Source organism: Chroicocephalus ridibundus, chromosome 4 (assembly GCF_963924245.1).
Source record: "Chroicocephalus ridibundus chromosome 4, bChrRid1.1, whole genome shotgun sequence".
Classification (NCBI taxonomy): Eukaryota; Metazoa; Chordata; class Aves; order Charadriiformes; family Laridae; genus Chroicocephalus; species Chroicocephalus ridibundus.
In genome coordinates, this window is record NC_086287.1 from 43892188 (window position 1) to 43910885 (window position 18698).

Below are 18698 nucleotides of genomic sequence, written 5' to 3' on the forward strand. Positions count from 1 at the left end.
GGATGTTGTCTTACCTGGGTACCTGGGGCAGATGTGGGTTACAGAACAAATGCTGCCTCTGCTGCAAGGAACTTGAACCCAATGACTTCCTTCTCTTTTGTAACCGGTGATCCGAAGAGGACTGTACAGCAGTATTTTCGCTTAGGATTTGGGATTGTTTCACACACTCTTCATTGAGCCAGCAGCTAGCTTCCAGCTGCTCTAGGTTTTGCTTGGCTTCCAATAACTTCTGCTTCTTGACTATCCTTTCCAGCTGGAATTTGACCTTTTTCCGTCTTATGTTTCTTTCTGCCTTTTTTAAGGAATATCTTCGCAAGAGCTCCAGCTGCACCAGTCTCTTCTTGTTCTGCTGTAGCAGGGATGGACAGATTTCCAGCCCAATGGTACTCTGCACCTCAGCCTCTGCATACAGCGTAGACTCTGTTTGCACTGCAAACTCCCTCTGCTGTTGCTGAAGGGCAGCCAGTCGTTTATTCTCATTTATAAGCCACTGCTGGTCTGTAAACAAAACAATGATTGAAAGAAAGTAAAAATCATAGGAAAAACATTGTTCTTTACTATCTTGTTTCTTAATTTAATCAGCCTTGAGAGCTCATTTAAGAACAGAATTTCTATGCATGTAGAGCAGAATCTTGACAAAGAGTTTAGAGAAAAACGTATCATTGCTGCACTTTATTGATAACCCAAAGCCTCTCCATTGGGATTAGGACTTGGGTAACAACTGCAAGATATAAGCAGGGGCCTGACTGATACAGCTAAGGAGACTGGTGGGTAAGACCTTGTTTGTAAGCTAAAAGGAGAACGCATTTCACTTTCTCCAAGACCACACTCAAAAGTCACCTCAATCTTCTTGTTAAAATACAGCGGAAGCATTAAAAGGCTCAGGTTCAATTTGTGAACTTTTCAGACATAGGATATGTGTTCACAGTAGTAAAGTATGTTTTCATTGGCTTTTGACTGTGAAATATGCTACTAATGCTTTAATTATTCTAAAGTCACATGTTAAACTTCATATGTGTTACTTAGGGAATGAACGTATGTGCATTTGAGAGCAGAATTAACAAGGGAACTAGAAGAGGAAGTTGTACAGAGCTAAACAGAGCCTCTGTGTTAATGCAGCAAATGGAATTTCATGCACACACTAATGAGCCTTTGGCTAATAAATTCTTACATTTTGAGTGAAAAAATAAGCACTTGTGCACTCTTAAAATGACTTCTCGTCACAGCATTTGAGTGTTTTACAACTATTCTGAAACAAACATTCACCTTTGTGCCTTTTGCACCTATCCTTTCCTCCTTTACTTGACTGAACCAACAAAAGCCACCTGCAAACCATTTTCTCTCACTTAGCTAGGCATGCTGAAAATGAGGGATCCCAGAGTCATGCTAAGGAACTTTGTTTAGCACAGGAAATGGCAATTTTTTCTGCTTGCTCTTATCAGTGGCAAGTTCAATAAGCCTGAAGGCTAGACCTCTCTATGCCCCAGCACAGACGTGCCTCATTTATGGGGGCAACTGCCAGCTACCAGTCCTGTGGGGATGGACATGCAACCTTCAAAGTGGCTTGAAGACAAGGCTATAAGGAAGCCACCGTAGAGGTACCTGCCGGACAGTTCTTCCAGCGTCTCTACGCCCATCAGATGGAAACTTCCTGAGCAACACAAACCCTCTGTGGCACCTGGCTGAGGCAGAGCAACAACCACAAATTTACTACCTGTTGCAACTACAGCTGCTCCAACAAGCTCTTGCCAAAACAGCCTGATGGGAGCACACATATCTTGTACATGAGCACTTTAGCATATTGTGTACTTGAAATGAATCAAATACTCTCATGGCAAGGACACAAGTCCGACACAACCTTTAGCTATCAGGACAAACATAATTCGAAAAAGACAAGCTCATACCATCAGTCAATGCGTATTTTTCATTAAAATCACTACTCTACTCCACAAAGAGAGTTAGCTTCTCTGCTTTTGTTAATGTCCCCCATATTTCATAAATGCTAAATATGCTCACAAATCAACTGATTAACCTAATTTGATAATAAAATATGTTACCTCTGCTTACACACTTAGTCTTTTCTAAATATTCAGAACCTGATCTTTGCAGTCAATAGGGAAGCAGTAGAGAACACAGAACACCAGGTTGATTTATTTTTAACCCTGGATGGAAGACTACTTTATTCCACACAGGGTATGTGCTTAGGGGTTTTTCAGAGTGCACTGGCTTCAATCTGAGCCAGTAACAATCAGAAGAAGGGATTACTGAGATCACCACTACCAGATTATACCTGATGGCTTGGATATGTTCTCTTAACAAAGCAGAGTTTGTTCATTTTTATACTGCTATAAAAATATACATATTCAGCTGTACAAAGCAAACAAAAAAAAAATAATTCTCAGATGAAAGGGCAATGTAAAAATCACAGTCAAAGCTCCTTGAGAAGTAGACCATTTCTCAAAGGACCAAAGCTTTTCAAAGCACTTACGTCTTACAAGCAGCAACATTTTTTTGGCTGGGCTTACTTTCAATTTGCAGTCCTTTACTGAATAATCAACCTTTCATTGTTTATTCAGGGGGTTAGGAATTAAGAGGTACTTAATTCTGATGTGATGAACAAGGGCTACCTGCAGCTCTGCACAGCTGAGCTGCAAGAGAGGAATTTTGGGCTGTAGAAGTTTCCCTAATGTAAGAAATTATTAGTGCATAGGCATTGTCAGCATCACTTGCTTGGTGACTATTGATCTTGTTAAACATACTTCCTTCTATGATTAGTGAACCCTACCGCAATGAGTCTCCTGTCCTGTTTATGTTGGCTGCTCTGCACACAGCACATGCACAGAAGTAGGAATTCTAACTCTACAGTTACTCTACAGATAAAAGGGAAGCGTTTCAGTCATTATTTTACTTATTTTTTCTTAATAACATTTGTAACTTTCACATAAAAACTTTATTCTTAATTCTTTATTTCCAGGTCTGTCCTCTTTAGCATGTTTCTAGCAAGCAGAACATTTGGCAGACAAGCTCTGCAACAGAACTGCAAGCTCCAAGATGCTAATTAATCTCTGCTCACAAGCTTGCCTCTGTCAGGAGCTGAGACACAGAGGGCACAGAAAAGGTGAAGAACTTTGGTGGGTTGCCAAGTGAAGAATTTTTTTTGCCTGGCTAAGCTTCGCGTGAACACAGCAAAACCAGCAGAACTAGATGGAAACTGAGAAGAAGTCTACAGAGCCACAAAATAAAGATATTTTGGGGGAACTCTCCTCTCTGTACTATCTTTTTTCTGCTATCCCATCACCTCAATTTCCTTTTAATCTCTTCATTGTGGCTGGCATGATTAAAAGATAGCAGACTGCAGAAGTTTGGGTCTGAGAAGCTTGCAAAAGTCCACAGAAGGTTTATTCTTCCAGGAGCCAATAGTGAGTTTTGCCGAGTGTGAACGGTGCCTTTACAACGGGCATACTTTGCTTATCAAGAAACCTGGATCAAATAATTTGTTAGATGACAAACTAGAGAACACTATAACCACCCAATTTCAGTGGTCAAAAACTTCTCAAGGTTTAGAATGTTCCCAAATCAGTCTATAAACTCGTTAAAGGGCAGCCCAACCCCACCAACACTTCTTGCTGCATGCAAAGCAGCACCTTTAGGGGCCAGGAGTCACTGACGCTAAAAAATACCTCTCCAAATATGCTGTGGCTTCACCTTCTGACATAGCTATTTGCCAGTCAAAATCTGATCACTGATGCCTTTAGTACTCTTGCATAACACTATAGAACTTCCTAGAAACAGCTCCTATTTCAACCAAAGCATGCCCCTCTTTTTTTTAATCCAGTTTTTGTTTATAACAAATTCAGCAGTGAACAATGTAATAACACTAATTAATCATCTTTAGGGTAAATAAAACCCATATCTTATTTTTAATCTTAATTTGTTGCGCTTCAGTTTCTACTACAGAATATCTTCATACATTTTTCTTCATGCTATAAAAGGGCGAGGGCGTATGGAAATATTGAATATATAAAAGCCAGTGAAACTCTCTTTCCCTTAACTGGGGCTGGGATTTTAGCTTTGATCTTCAGTGTCCCACCTACTTCTCACATGTGTTTTCCTTGTTTTCATTGTTTAAAACTCACGCAGCAACCACAGAAAATTCAGTTTGACCTGCAGTCTTATGCCACGGCCCTATTTTTCCTAATGAGTGAAATTCATTAAATGCACATGAAAATGGTCTCTACTGTTACAGGTGACATCATCAATGACATGCGCAAAGAGAGTAAGTCAACTGACATACGTGACTGCCTTGGAAGCGCTGCTTGGTTCCTATCGCATCCTGTTGTTAAAGCAGTTTTGCTTGAAAGCTTATGGTCAGAACTACCATAGTGGTCCCAACTTCAGTCTCCCAGAACAACTCATTGGATGAAGCATAGGCATATCACAAGAAAAACTTGAAACACAATAGCAGACTCGGTCTATTTTTTGTAACACGGCAGAGTTGCACTACACACAGGAGCAGAGCAAAGCTGCAGGGAGGCAGGACAGGGAGCAGCTTGGGAGACAAGAGGCTCAGTGGCACAAGGGAGTAGCATGCTGGTGCTGTCTCTGCCAGCAGCGACCTGCAGAGCTAATTAAACAGTGCTGCTGGTGCACTTTAGTCCTGTTAATCAAAGCTTAGTAACTGTTCTCAAGGGAAAGGCAGTTATAAGAGAAAACTTGTCATAAGCCATAATAAAAAGTTTCACCCATACTATAAAGCATAACTAGGACAAAACATCAAGAGGATGAAAGAATGCAATAATGGAAGGGAAGTGAGAGAGGGGAAGAGGCATGTACCCACTTTCTTGGATCTGCTGGTTGATTAGTGCCTGGTCATTTTCTAGCTCCCGCTCTGCTCTGATCTGTCCTCTCAGGATCTGCTGCTTTAAATCCTCAACGTAGAGCTGCTGCCGCTGAATTTGTTTTCTGTGGAAAGCTTCCTGGTCTCTCAGTTTCTGCTTGTACTCTTCATGCACAGCATCTATTTCTCTGCTGTTAGACATGTTGACGGTGAATTTAAACCAGAAACGAATACCAAACATTTGTAAGAAAACAAGTCATCTTACTAAAGAAAGACAGACAGCATTCAAGACATTGTTTTGTTCAATAAGGGTGCATTATGCCTAAAATGTAAAGTAGTTGTGTATATGCATGTCATAGCAGGCTACAATCCTGTAGGTATCGTAAGTGCCAGCAAACACAAAAGCTCTTGTGGTGAAGCAGAAAATTCCATCACCAGAAAGAAAATAGCAGAAAGAATTTAAAAAATATTGTCACTTTTCATTTTGCTATACATCTTCCAAAACCGAAATTGGGTAGGGGGGTTACTTATATGTTATAAAATTTTATAACTGCTATATAGGATATTTGTTATCTAAGTACTTCAAAGTGCTTTACAGAAATGACAAACATTCTTTGCTGTTTTCAGATCAAAAATCTCCAACCTAGAAAGGGTTACAGGCACTGTTGAGATTACACTGACAGTTCTCTGGCAGTACCAAGGAAAGAACTTGATCACCCAATCTCTGTTGGATGCAACGACTATATTAGGCTACTGCTTCTATATTTGGAGCAGAATTGGGATCAGAAAAGTGACTAACCTGTGAAAAACTGCCTTACAGTCCCCTCCAAGATGTTTGGTTCCTGACTGTGTGGCAAAATTTTACATGCATACCCAGAGTAACAATAAAAATAGTATCTATTCTTAGTGTGACTCATGATAATATTCAAAATACATTAAACCTGTGAAAGGAATATATATTCTGCCTGTCCACATAATATCATCCAAACTTGTTAAAGTTATATTATATATAAAGGTGATATATGATCTTTGCCTGTTTTTTGTTTCTAAACACCACATTATTATATGTCACCTCAGAAAATGAAATCTTTAAGTCTTGAAAATTTTTTTAATATATTTTACTAATGAAGTAAATGATGTATTTTTTATAATTTTAAAGACAGCAAACGTATCAAAACTCCAAAGAGTCCCTGAAGGTCAAAAGAAAACAAAAATATAATTTCAAAGGGAATGCTTTGGAAGCATGTTGTTTGAAAAATCATTACCAGTACAAGGTCACCTGTATGAAAAGAGCATTTGACATTTGCTACATAGGAATTAATTTGACATTTCTATTTAGAACTGTAAGCATGTGTTCAAAGCAACCATTTCTACAGCAACAACTTTGATTCCATGTGCTAGATTAACAGACAAAACAGATGAAACAAACAAGCAGGCAAAGTCTACAAATCTTCTGGAGTACCTTTACATGGAACATATATTTCACTTCCTTAAGAGGCAGTGGGAAAGCCTCACTACATAAAAGCCTTAAGATTCTCAATAATTTACAATATTACTGTGATTCTCTTTCGCTCACCTATGGAAACCAGAATTCAGTTTGTTTTTAATGTTTATGTAAATGTAATACTGGTGAGAATAACTAAGAAGGAACATCTCTGTTCCATTGTCTGGCATGGTGCAAACAGTCAGAGTAAAAACTCTGCTGCTGTCATTTGCTTAATGGTTTGTTTCTGCCTGGGACCCACAGGAACAAACTACAGGAACAAGCAGCTCCAAGATCTATTTGTCCTTGGCTTGACTACAAAGATGCCAACAACCTGTGATTTGTAATTTTTTTCCTCTAAGATAAACTTTAATTGATCCCAAGGAAATAGGAGTGGGATGCCTCATTTCTCATTCAGCTGAAGTAGGTTTGAATTGACACTGCAGCACTGAAACGCTCATATGGCCATTACAAATCTCCAGCTGTTCGGGTATTTGTAATGCCACCAATGACTGGGGGACAAACTCAGAGGTTAAAGCTAGACTACTTAACTAAAGAAGAATCACTTTTCAAACATAGTATTCAATCTGAAGGATCTCATTTAGGAAAATGAGTTTGCACACCGATAATGATAACTCTGAGGAACACTGTCCCAGAATGCGTCTTCCAGATTATCTTCCATATTTTTCAAGGGAAATGTAATGGAACGGCCATATAATATGGAGGTTAAAGCACTGATCTGAGACAAAAGCTCTCTGGTTTTGGAGCACTTGTATCCCCTCTGTGCTTTTGCGTACTTAGGCTGCAAGGTCTTCACGGTGAGGACTGCCTCTGGATGTCTATGCACTGAACGTAACAGAGCCTTGATGTCAGCTGGAGCCTCTACTTGCTGATACGTGAAAACTAATAAACCTTAATAGCAATTGTAAATGTTAAGTCCCTGTGCATACTCTGATGATGGGGTAGTCTTTAATCTGTTTTGCTAACAGACATGCAAAAGCTCTGATTCCTATAGTGGTATGAAAGTTGAAAAATGTGCGTCTAAATTTGTTACTGGACAATTGCATGACCTTGGGCAAGTCACTTAGTCTGAGACATGGGTGAAAAAAGCAAAGTGCCTTCATCTAAGTGGAGTGATGAGGATCCACATTAACATTATCAAATATCAGAAAGTCAAGCATCAGGAGGGCTGATTTTCTAATTTATCACTATTAGCACCATTCTGTATGAGATTGAGGAAACTGCGTAAATCATTGCCAATAAGGCTGAAAAGCGGAACATGATAGTAAAACAGTAGACCAGAAATTCTTGTTCTGTAACAGTTTACTAAAACTAGATAAAATAAAATTCTTACTTCTTACAAAACGTCTCATACTCTTCCTAACCACAACTTTTAGCTCTCAGCCATGCTTTCCATAAAATCGACCTACCAAACTGTTTACAAATTGAAACCCAGAACATTTAAGTATTTGAAACAACTCAGTGTTGCATTTGAATCCAAAGACCTCAGGGTGCTCGCAGAGGCGGTTAGGTAACATCTGTTTACAGCTAGGAGATGGTCACAAGGTCTTCCCATGCTTTCCAACAATGCTGAAACCACAACACACACCCCACCGCCACCACCCCTATTATAAAGCATCAGAGAATAAGCAACGCAAACAATGCACATGGAAGTGTGCTGTTTGCTGTTCTCAGCAGCACTAGTGTATTCCCTCGTGTGTGTGGTAATGGATTTTTGCTGAACTAACATGAAACTGTAAGATCCTTTCCAACAGGCATGTGTGTTTGCACACAGAGCAGAACATGATGCAGGCCAAACTCATGTTATTAATCACAGCTCCATACTAGGACTACACCCCAAAAAGGCGGACTACACCCCAAAAAGGCAGACTACAGAGGCATACTCATACTTCACTTTAAACCTTGGAAAAACAAACACAGCACAGCAACCATCACAGTGTTACTGCTTTTGTTCTGGTGATGTAGCTACTTGGTACAATTCTCCCTCAGATAATAAAATAATAAGCTGGTTTCTGTAATAAAATATTGTCGCTGAAGGTATAGATATGAATTACAATTCTGCTGCTATTTCAGTGCCTCTTTGCTTCATCTCCTAATTTTTAATAGTACAAAACAAAAACCAGGCAGGGCAGTAAAGACAGGTCTGAATACAAAGATTGAATATTAAACACCTTTTTATAAAGTTGCTTCTTAAAGATGGTTTTCTCAAGCGGAACAAAAAGGTAATGAAAATTCATGCAGAGCCACTTACATAACACAGGTATGCCAGAAGATGTTTTTCGTCTGGCTGTGAGACTACTGACTGTAAAGAGCAAAATGACCGGCTGCTTTGGGTTTGGGATACAGATCTGTCTCTCTCAGAAACTGCTGAAACCAAGAACATGAAGTAAGAATGCTCCCTTTCTACCTTCGAACATGCTATGTCACACCAACACACCCTTGCTGGTTTGTAGAAATGACATGACAAACTAAACTAAAAAATGAGGTGACAATGGCTCAGAAAGAAAATAACAGATTCACACACACTTCATAGCTAAATCACCTAATAGACAATTTAAAGAGCAATGTTTCTGTAATACATGTTTGAATGATTAAACTAAAAACAAATATCAATCCAGTTAACTAAGAATTTAGCCATATCCTGTAATAGGTAGATGAGATCGCTCATTTCTTTCATCTAAAACATCTTAAATCAGATGTACCGTTAAATTTAGACTTGAAATACAGGAACACTATGAGATACAGGAATCAAGCCCAGACCAATTTCTGCTATTGCTTGTATTCCTGCCTTCCCACATAAGCAATCTACACTCAGTACAGGTCTAGCAGGAAATAATATAACCTCAGGACAAACATAAGACAAACAGCTTGATTTCTGTAGGTATCAAGACATACATAAAACGTTGGTTTCGAGGGACTGACATACTCTGGCACACAGCATATATAAAAAAAAAAGCAACCCTGCACAGAATTTCATAAAAGCATGCATATTTCTAGGAGTACCAAATGCAGCAAGAAGTGTCAACAGTTACCCCCTCCTCCAAGTAAGCCTTTAAAAACAGCAAGTAAAATTACAACAACAGAAAGCCATAAATCTTAAACTAAAGTAATCACAAATTACTGAGAAAATTTTCATATTATACCAATGCTGCCGGCTTGTTTTTCCACCTCATTTTTCTCTCCACAAAGTTTGCATGACGCATGCTAAATGAACCATCTGTAAATCCACATTTTTTCCAGCCTGTTTTGTCGTCAGCTCTCCGGGATCCTATTGTGCAATTCTCCTCCCCTCTTCCCCAAACACTTCTACTGCTGATGCAGAAGCTGGCGGCTGCTACAGCATAATGCAGTTTTCAGTAACTATGGCAGCAATAGCTCTGTGGTGAGTCTGAACGCCTTCTGCAATAAAATCTTCAGGCTCAAACAGAGAAACTCAAGTGAAAATAAGCACTGTTGCTAAAATCTGAAATTTGCCAATTTTCCCAAAGAAAACATCAGTCAAGTCAGCGTCCTGATCCTTCTGTCTGCCTAGTGCTCAAGTCCCATTTTTCTTCTACAAATGATTTTTTCCAGGGGAAGAGGAGTTAAAACAGAAAAAAAAGATGTTGGCAAGGCATTTTGCGCCCTTGCAAATCCCAGCACTGAGAGCAATTGTAAGTCAGGGTTACAAGCCTATCCACTGACACACATCCACCCCCGCTCCATCCTCCCCCTCCACCCGTGTCCAATCCGGGGCCCTTCCCGCAGGGCCTCAGAGCATCACACCGCAGCAGACACCACGCAGCTGCACGGGGTCGTACATCTGCTTCTGCCTAGCACAGAGGCTCAACCTCTACCTTCTCCTCCCTACAGCAAAGGGAAGAGGGAGGAAGGAGATATGAGGACACCTCCTCCAGCCTCCTGGAGCCATGATGCTCACACAATTCAAAGCAAAGTTGGGGGGCGGCAGGCAGGAGGCGGGAACCAGAAATCACTCAAAACGGCTAGCAGAGTCAGAAACCATTAGAAATAAGGGACCTTTGGAAATGTACACACAGAGTAATCCCCTTCACAGAAGTTACCATCAGGTGAAGTATCATTTGGATTTCTGATTAGCTGGTATACTTACAGAAAAAGCACACCTGTGCATTTTTTTTAGCCTTTCCATGCAAAACCTCATTTTTTTTTATGTGCCTAAGCCCCCAAAAGAACAGTAAGGCAATGACTTATTTAAGGCAACCCTTTAAATATGCTTCTAAAACAGACCTCTTTTTGGCAAGGAGTCAGAGGCACAAGACGCAGCCACACACTCCAGTAAAGGTCACTGCTGCCTCGCTAAATTCCAGTTCAGCTGGAACTACAATCTATCACAGGTTCTCCCCTTACGATTTCAGTTATATATAGAATCAGTTGGCTCCCCTGCTAACCCACTATAGATGATTCTGCTCTAAGTTGTAGAGCTTTTGTAACTGATGCTGCATTTCTCTGTGAAATGAAATATTTGAGGGATCTTTTAAGAGATGCAAAATATTTCTTTAACTTGTATTTGTAGAGCACTTTGAAAATGAAAGCTGTTAGTAAGAACTCAGAGTATTATTTTTACAAATATTCGTTGTACATGTTAACCATACCACATTAGAATAACATTTGTGTTGTGTTCTCCAGCATCAGATGCCATACCTACAGGCACTGTTTCCTTTCTAGTTCAGTAGAATTTCACACATTCTTACGAGATGATTTTTTTTTCTCCAGTTTAACAATGTTGGCACTTTCAAGGAAAGAGAGCTTAAATATGTTCCAAGCAACTAAAATTAATTCAAGTGTTCTGCTATACCACTGGACTCTAACGGAACAAGTCCTGTTTTTTTCAAACTAGCAAGAGAACAAAATCAGGGTTTATATTTATATGCAGTATGGTATTAAGGCAATGACAGGCGCAAGACCTTCATTATCTACTTATTTGTGGTGATGCTATCATATGATGACTGATGCCAGTCACATGCCTTCTGTGTGTTTGCTGGCTGACAACAAACATTAGAAGTTTGAAGTGCTGGGGTCTTCTGAGTAGGGTGTACAAGCAAGCAGCCAAGTAAGAGCACAATGAATCACACCCCTTTCTCAGGGGAAGTTTCATGCCTAAAGTTTTAATATTTTGGTGCAACAGTAGAAATCTGTTTTCTCTCTCATTTCTCAAAATATTTTAACATACAGTTAGAGGTTGAACTGGCAATTCAACCCATGAAAAGCAGATGGGAAAAATGTCATCTTACTGACAGCATGGGAGATAAGACTGTAAGTAATCATTACCATAACATATATGTTCTGAAATAAAAAACCCAGAAGAAAGCAAAGTACCATCAGTTCCTGATTAAAGAGTACTTAAACCCATGGAAGTGTAAAAATTTCTGAATTATTTTTGTGTGCAGCTGCTGTGTCTCTTTGCAGGAATGAACCATGTTCTATGCTAGGACCTCCTTTTTGGATTCTTCCATAAAGGCATTTTCTTCTCACCAGAAGAGAACAAAATTTGTCCAAGGATTTTTCAATATAGTAATGAGTATTCACGGTACCTACTACTGACATCAAACTTAATGTATTTTAGGGTTCTTATATATTGTAAATTGGGGCAGCTTCAGCGTAAACCCCACTCTAATCATGGCTTAAAGCTTACAAGTGCAACAATGCTGCAAACCATTTGCATAAGACTGAGTATGAAGAAAGAACATGGTTGCAGAGACTTGCCTGTAACTCTGCTGCATGTACAGATTCTTGTTTCAATATGATAAAATCAAATTAAAGCTTGAAGCCTAGTTTGCATCTCTTCTGGAGGAAATTACTGTAGCAAATCAGTGTAGTGTAGTGTAGGAGAAAGACAAAGCTAGAGAGGCTAAAAAATTTTGCATATTTAGACATTAATATTCTTACCTTAGTTCAGGAGAACATTTGTTTTCTTTACAGTTTCTACATTTTTGACTGTAAAAATAAAAACAGGACATCATAAAGACGTTCAAAAAGAAGGAAAAAACTCGACTGAAGCCTATTATACAGAGATGTTATTGTAATTTTCAGTAGAAGACAACTCTAAGGTGCAGATTGCTAGCAGCTAGGAGAGCATCAAGAACTACCAAGTGAGAGGGGAGAGAGCGGGAGTGAGGGACACACACACGTGGCTTGCCCTGTTCTTATATTTTCGACTAAGCATCTCTTTCCCACAGAGATAAGACCCTGCACTAGGTCATCTTTTTACTGATGAACAATAAGCATTCCCTGTAGTCCGCTTAGTCCTGTATTACTGTTTGCAAAATAACTCAGACACCTTTTAGTACTTGACATTGACTTTTCTACACAAAAGCTGGACATTTAAGAGACCACATATATCTCGTTTTATTCTCATATTACCGATCTTAGGCTAGATGTCTCAATCATAACACCCCTCCATGAGCAAAACTACTTGTCTGGACAGAAACACAGGCTGGCTGGCTACTGTAAAGGAAGGATGAGTGGATCAATTCAGTTTACCTTTGCCAAAAAACTACTGAAGAGGAAAAAAAGACCAGTGGATTATGTAAAGTGAAAGACAACTAATATTAGATATAATTTATAGCTTATTCCTGTAAGAGATGGACATTCATAAAAATCAAGTGAATGCAACACCATAATGCTTTTCATTTACACTGAAGTAACCATTTGAAACACTCTAGGTAAGTATGACGGTAATAAGCAACGTAATATGCATAGTCCTGTCCAAGTGATTAAAAAATTGATCAACACAGACAAATCTGCGATCTGAACACGGTCTGAACAAAAATCAATGAGAAACGTTCTTCAGTTTTGTCAGGCTAAAGAGGGGGAAACCGAGTGCAATTCTGTGCTAAACTGTTCACAATAGTTTGGGATTTCTGCAGTTTTTTCTAGGACCATCAACAAATTTCTGTGACAAAATCTCCACCTCTGATGTTTATACCCATGTAAAGCGCAACTTGGTATCTACTTTTGAAGGTCATTAGACGAAGCCTTTTTTAAAAAATCTTTTTAATTTTTACAAAGAAAATAACAGCAGTGATGCGTAAAATGTACCTCAGTAAAGAAACAAAATGAAATATCATTTTGTATAGAAAGGTATCACTGCAGCAAATGAAAAGCAAATGCAGAGATTAGATACATTAAAGAAAACACATAGACACACTCTACCCAAGTTGGAAAGCAAGCCACTTGACTAAAAGTATGAAGAGATGTTCAAAACAGAAATAACTTTAATGCTCATAAAAACAAGATGAGATACTTCCTCTAGAGATAAAGAGATAAAAGATTCCCAGTATGTTACTACACCAAAAATGCTCTAGCAAGAAGCAAAACTATCAACAGATATGAACAAGAAGATGGCTGTTTCTTGCCTTTAACAGGTCAATTGAATGTGCCAGGCTGAGAGGAATTAAAAAAAAAAGAGAAAGAACTCAATTACATTTAATTCTGTGATACTCTGTTTTCAATGTTATAAACTGAAACACAGGAGATATCTTAATTAATTTTCCTGATACATTTTAATCACCGTCTTCATAACACCAATCCTTTCCGTTTCAGAAAGGCTCTGCCATGAAAAGCATACACTAGACACTGTGAGTATGAGCAGCTCTTTGACATTTGGGAAGCAGTTTATGCCTTATTTACTGCTCAGTTTAAAAAAAAAACAACCCTACAACAAAAAACCCAAACAAAAACCCAAGAATCACAATGGCTTTCTGAGACAAAGGGCTCAATGAGCTCTTGAACTAAAGGGAATTTATGAACAAACCAACCTTCTGATTTCCACAACAAATTAGCAGGGAAACTGAATTGGTAATAATTACCTTGGTTAGATCACACCTAGAAAAATCCATTCTGTGCACTGAAGTAAGAGTATTGTAAAAATTATACATTACCTTATAAATCAAAACAGCTATAATGCAGATGTGCAAGTGAACTGTACTAAGGCTGTCTGACAGTCTCATCCAAGGCATTTTCTTGATTGTGCATCAATACTCATTGTGCATCAATTAATTTTTCAGGTTTGTTTCTTGGATATATATATAACACTGTGTATTAGTCAGCTGGTGAATGCATTTTCTCGGACACTTTTATTTGATCACTTGAAAACACGATGGGACCTATTCTATATACAACTTAGTTTTGTCTGAACCAAGTCCTGGTTTCAAACATCATCGCACATGAGAAATTGTTTATTTCTTTGCTTTAACTTACTAGTCAAGAGAAGAAAGTATATAATGAGGAGAATGCATGCAACTTCCATCCAAGTTGAGCCAGTCCAAAGCTCCACAACTCAGAACGGATGGGGTTTCATTAATCTACAAAACACATAACACGAGAATAGAAAGAAAAAGTATCACAGTAATCCAGGAACTTCTAAGTTAACATTAACACCACCATTGTTAAGTACTGTGTGCAATGATGCATAATACCTCCCACGTGAGTTTATAATCTCACTAACACTTCTGCTTAGTCTTTGATAATTTGCAAAATTGCTATGCATTTGTTAATGAGTATAGCTGCTCTTGTAGCTCTGTTTTAATGTACCGCATGTTTCACTAATGAAGAAACTATGAATGAAAACAAATGGAAGTTAAGGCTCTTAATTACAGAAGTGAGTACAAAAGGACAGTTGAGCAGAAAGTATAAGACGTTATTGTATGAAAATCCATTTTAAAAGATAGATTCTTGCCCATATCACTTGGTAATATGGTTATGTCCTAAACCAGAAAAATTTACATTCTTTAAATTAGGTTTTTTAGTTATATATGCCAGTCACTTTAAGAATTATCTAATTTTTTTGAAACATTATTGAACTAGCTGACCAAATACTATCTTGCAGTAGTTAGTTCCTGAGATTAACATACTAAGAAATATTTTATCTATTTCTGATGTATGTAACAATTAAGTGCTTTCAGAGTCTACAATACTCAAGTGCTTAATCCCATAAATTTTCCATTTCTTCTAGTATACCTCATTCGGGACGGTGAAATGGCAGAGGCAGAAAATAAGTCAGAAAATTATCAAATGTGGAAAGATTCTTAACTGATCTATTCACTGCAGCATTCTGCCTTTCTGTTTCAATCCTACTGTAGTCATGACTAGAAATAGGAAACACTAAATTATTCAAGGGATCTGCATCATCTTTTGCTAAGCACATCTGAAAGAAGCGCTACTGTCCTCTCGCAAAAGGTTTAGTGTCATTACAGACCATTAGATAGAGGAAATGAAGCAAGTGAATATGATGATGAGAAGAAATATTATCTTTATCAGGCTAGCTTTCAAGAGGGAATATAATTAGGAAAATCAATGAAGAATTAGGAAAGAAGAATACAGTTTTAGAACTTACTGATCTTCTTTGTCTTAAGATAGCAGCTTCTGCTGGGTGATTGAATCTAAATTTATGAGATTTGCCAAGGACAACAAGGGCCCCTGTGAACAAAAATTCATTAGAAATCTACAGAGAAATAATTCATCAAACAGTTGGTCCCTAGAATGTTAGCAGTTTCTTAATTCCAGTATACAGACTACAACATATACAAATTACTACAGAGTAGTACATTAAAAAAAGAACAAACAACCAAAACTCAAAAAACAAGAGCTTTCTGACCATCACAGAGTAGAAAACTATTTTTAAAATTTGCCACCGTGGAACACTACGGAACAGAAGAGTTATCATTCTGTAATGACAGCATCCAAGCAAATTCATCTTGGAGATCTTTGCAAACTCAACATAACAGTAAATCCCCTGCTCATATTACAGACCAGCATGTCTTCCTATCAAAAACATAACCAACCCACTTCTGGAAACTTGCTTTTACACTATCTTTTTAAGAATCCAGATCACTGCAAGTTCACAGAAATTGTTGTTTTGTGTTGGGTTTTGTTGTTTTTTTTTTAATTTTAAACAGCCTGAAAATCTGGGAGCCTGATCCATTTCATCTGAGCTCATTCACCATAGCCTGTGACTCAGTGGCCAGTACTCTCCACCTAAACACGCTATGAAAAAGTTGAAGATCATTTCAACTGTATTACATAAAGGCCAGAAAACCCCACCAGTGGTCAGCTGGCTTAGAGCCAGCCTCCACTACTTTCCACAACAGTGCCTCTGACTACAGATCTTCCCTTTTCAGAAGGCTACAGACTACTGCTGCCAAAAGGGGTTTTAATATTGTCACGTACATCTTCATTTTACTTTCTGTGGGGTACTTAATTTGTCCCAGTCTGGAACCTCTAGCCATGGATGAAACCTTGTGGTGCTAAGTAGGAGACTGAGAGATATATTTCTTAGATCTGCATGAGTTCGATAAATCCTTGTCTCTAAAGCTCTAAACTCCAAAGGTAAATTGATTATAACACAGCATTTACAGCAAAAGCAAGCCTTACCTTGTGACAGACGACATGATCCAGTGACTTCACATCCATTCACAGTGCAGTGTGCGCCCTGAACTGGTCTCAGCGTCACAATCCCACAGTTGTTATCTATCATACAATGATCCCTTTCAATCCACCTTCCCTGCAAAACTACAATGTATACATTTGTTTTATTTCACCTGTTGAAGGGGTTGGGTTTGCACTATTTTCCTCAGAATTAAATACCATGCACTGTTTGACACTATGACTGCATACTTCAGAGAACTATGTCACGTGCAGACCAAGGAGATTAAGTTGCCATCTTTGATTGATAGCCAATCACAGAAAAAACTTACTTGATTGAAAATAATGAGATTGCTCTTTTAAAGTATTTCTGGTTCTAGAAAACTATACACTACTTTCTGATGTGTGAGCTGATATGCAAATTATTCTATTATGCTGAATTTTCTTAGTGTTATGTCATTTATTGTTTATATTTTACTAACCTACTGTCAGAAAAACAAACTTAACCAAACTTAGCAGAACTAACCAAAGCTGAGATTCCACAAAGTTTCCAGTTTCAGTATATAGTTGCAACTCTCTATCATAATTTGCAGCTCTTGAGATTGACAAAATTAAAAGCATAAATGAAATAAAACAAAAAATATTCTGAATAATTTGGATTTTATATCTAAAATACTCTGCCAAAGTAGGGGTGAAAAGGATTTTCAATGTCTCATGATCACTTGTGCCACTAGTTTAGGATAGAACATACCAAGATTTGCATGTTGGATGAAGATATTTTTAAACCCTACTGTAGCATTTCACAAGTGGGAAGAAATTATGAAGAAATCTCAATTAGATCAAGACCATTGACTTTCTGACCTCTTAAACAAAAAATAGCGGAAAGATTTTAGGCAGCTTCAACAATTATTCTCTTCTACTTACCTTCTTCTGTAAAGAAAGCTGACAAACAGAAACATTACCTAGCTATCGCACATGACAAATATAAATCTCTTGGTTTGACCTGACCATATCATAAAATAATTTGTAATATCATTCTCTTACCAATATCTTGATCTTGGTCTGAATCACTTCTTCCAATTTTGGTTGTTCCTTCCTAAAACAAGAAAAGAATTAATTTAAAAGTTGGTTACTGAAAGTGGTTTATATATAATAATTTAAAAAGTGTTGGTACAGCATCTTAGCAAATACCTGAAATAAATCACTTGAATTGTTTAGAGCAAACTCTGTCTACTACTTCATAATACTCAGTCTGCTGTTCCCCATAGCAGTGCAACTACTTCTTATCTTGCAGCTACGTCAGCTTCTCCTAGTACAACTCCAATAGATGAAATAACTCTCGGTGGATGATTTTTTGGACTGTGATTGAGAAAAATATTTTGAATATGAACAAATATTCTGATCTTTGAACTTTTACAGGGAGATTTGTTGTTTGCAGAAATTAGATCATTCTTTTTATAAATATCCATACAGGAAGAAAGAAGCTGCAAAATAATTATTCAGTTCACTAGGCTTTTCAGACAGAAAAGTTACAGAATTCCTATTTCATAAGGGAACTCTCTCACAGATTATGAATTCTTCAAACTAACTACTAAAGGAGAACTTTTTTCCAAAACTTAAATGACATTTATAAAAGGTCTTCTTGGTGATTATGGTATATAGGCAAGTTCCCAAATTTTAAGAATCAATAACTTCAGAGAAAAGAACTGCTTAGGAACAAAAGTCTCCAGAACAAGCAGACTCAAACCATATTATGGACCAGCGATAGAAGGGAGACTGTATTTTTATGGTACAGTGCATATATCAATGAAGCATTTAATGAGTCATTTAATCAATACTATGAGAAAAAAAAACTACCAAAAAAAGCAATGAATTTACCACCTGTCTAGTATGTTCCATTCCCAGTTATATCTTTTTCCTTAGGAAAACAAAGCAGGATCATTTCCCATCTCGGAAGGGAGGCTATACTTCGTTATT

The 18698-nt window shown here is 37.9% G+C and overlaps 1 protein-coding gene across 1 annotated transcript in view; it reads right to left on the reverse strand.

Annotated features, from left to right (window-relative positions):
* STARD9 (StAR related lipid transfer domain containing 9) overlaps positions 1–18698 on the reverse strand; it is a 113484-nt gene that overhangs the window by 22733 nt on the left and 72053 nt on the right. The window contains exons 17-23 of the mRNA XM_063331549.1: positions 17766–17817; positions 16731–16868; positions 15694–15776; positions 14559–14662; positions 12246–12293; positions 4838–5028; positions 15–498 (exon numbers count right to left, since the gene is read on the reverse strand). Of these exons, the coding sequence (XP_063187619.1) occupies positions 15–498; positions 4838–5028; positions 12246–12293; positions 14559–14662; positions 15694–15776; positions 16731–16868; positions 17766–17817 (1100 nt within the window). The remainder of the gene's footprint in view (positions 1–14; positions 499–4837; positions 5029–12245; positions 12294–14558; positions 14663–15693; positions 15777–16730; positions 16869–17765; positions 17818–18698) is intronic.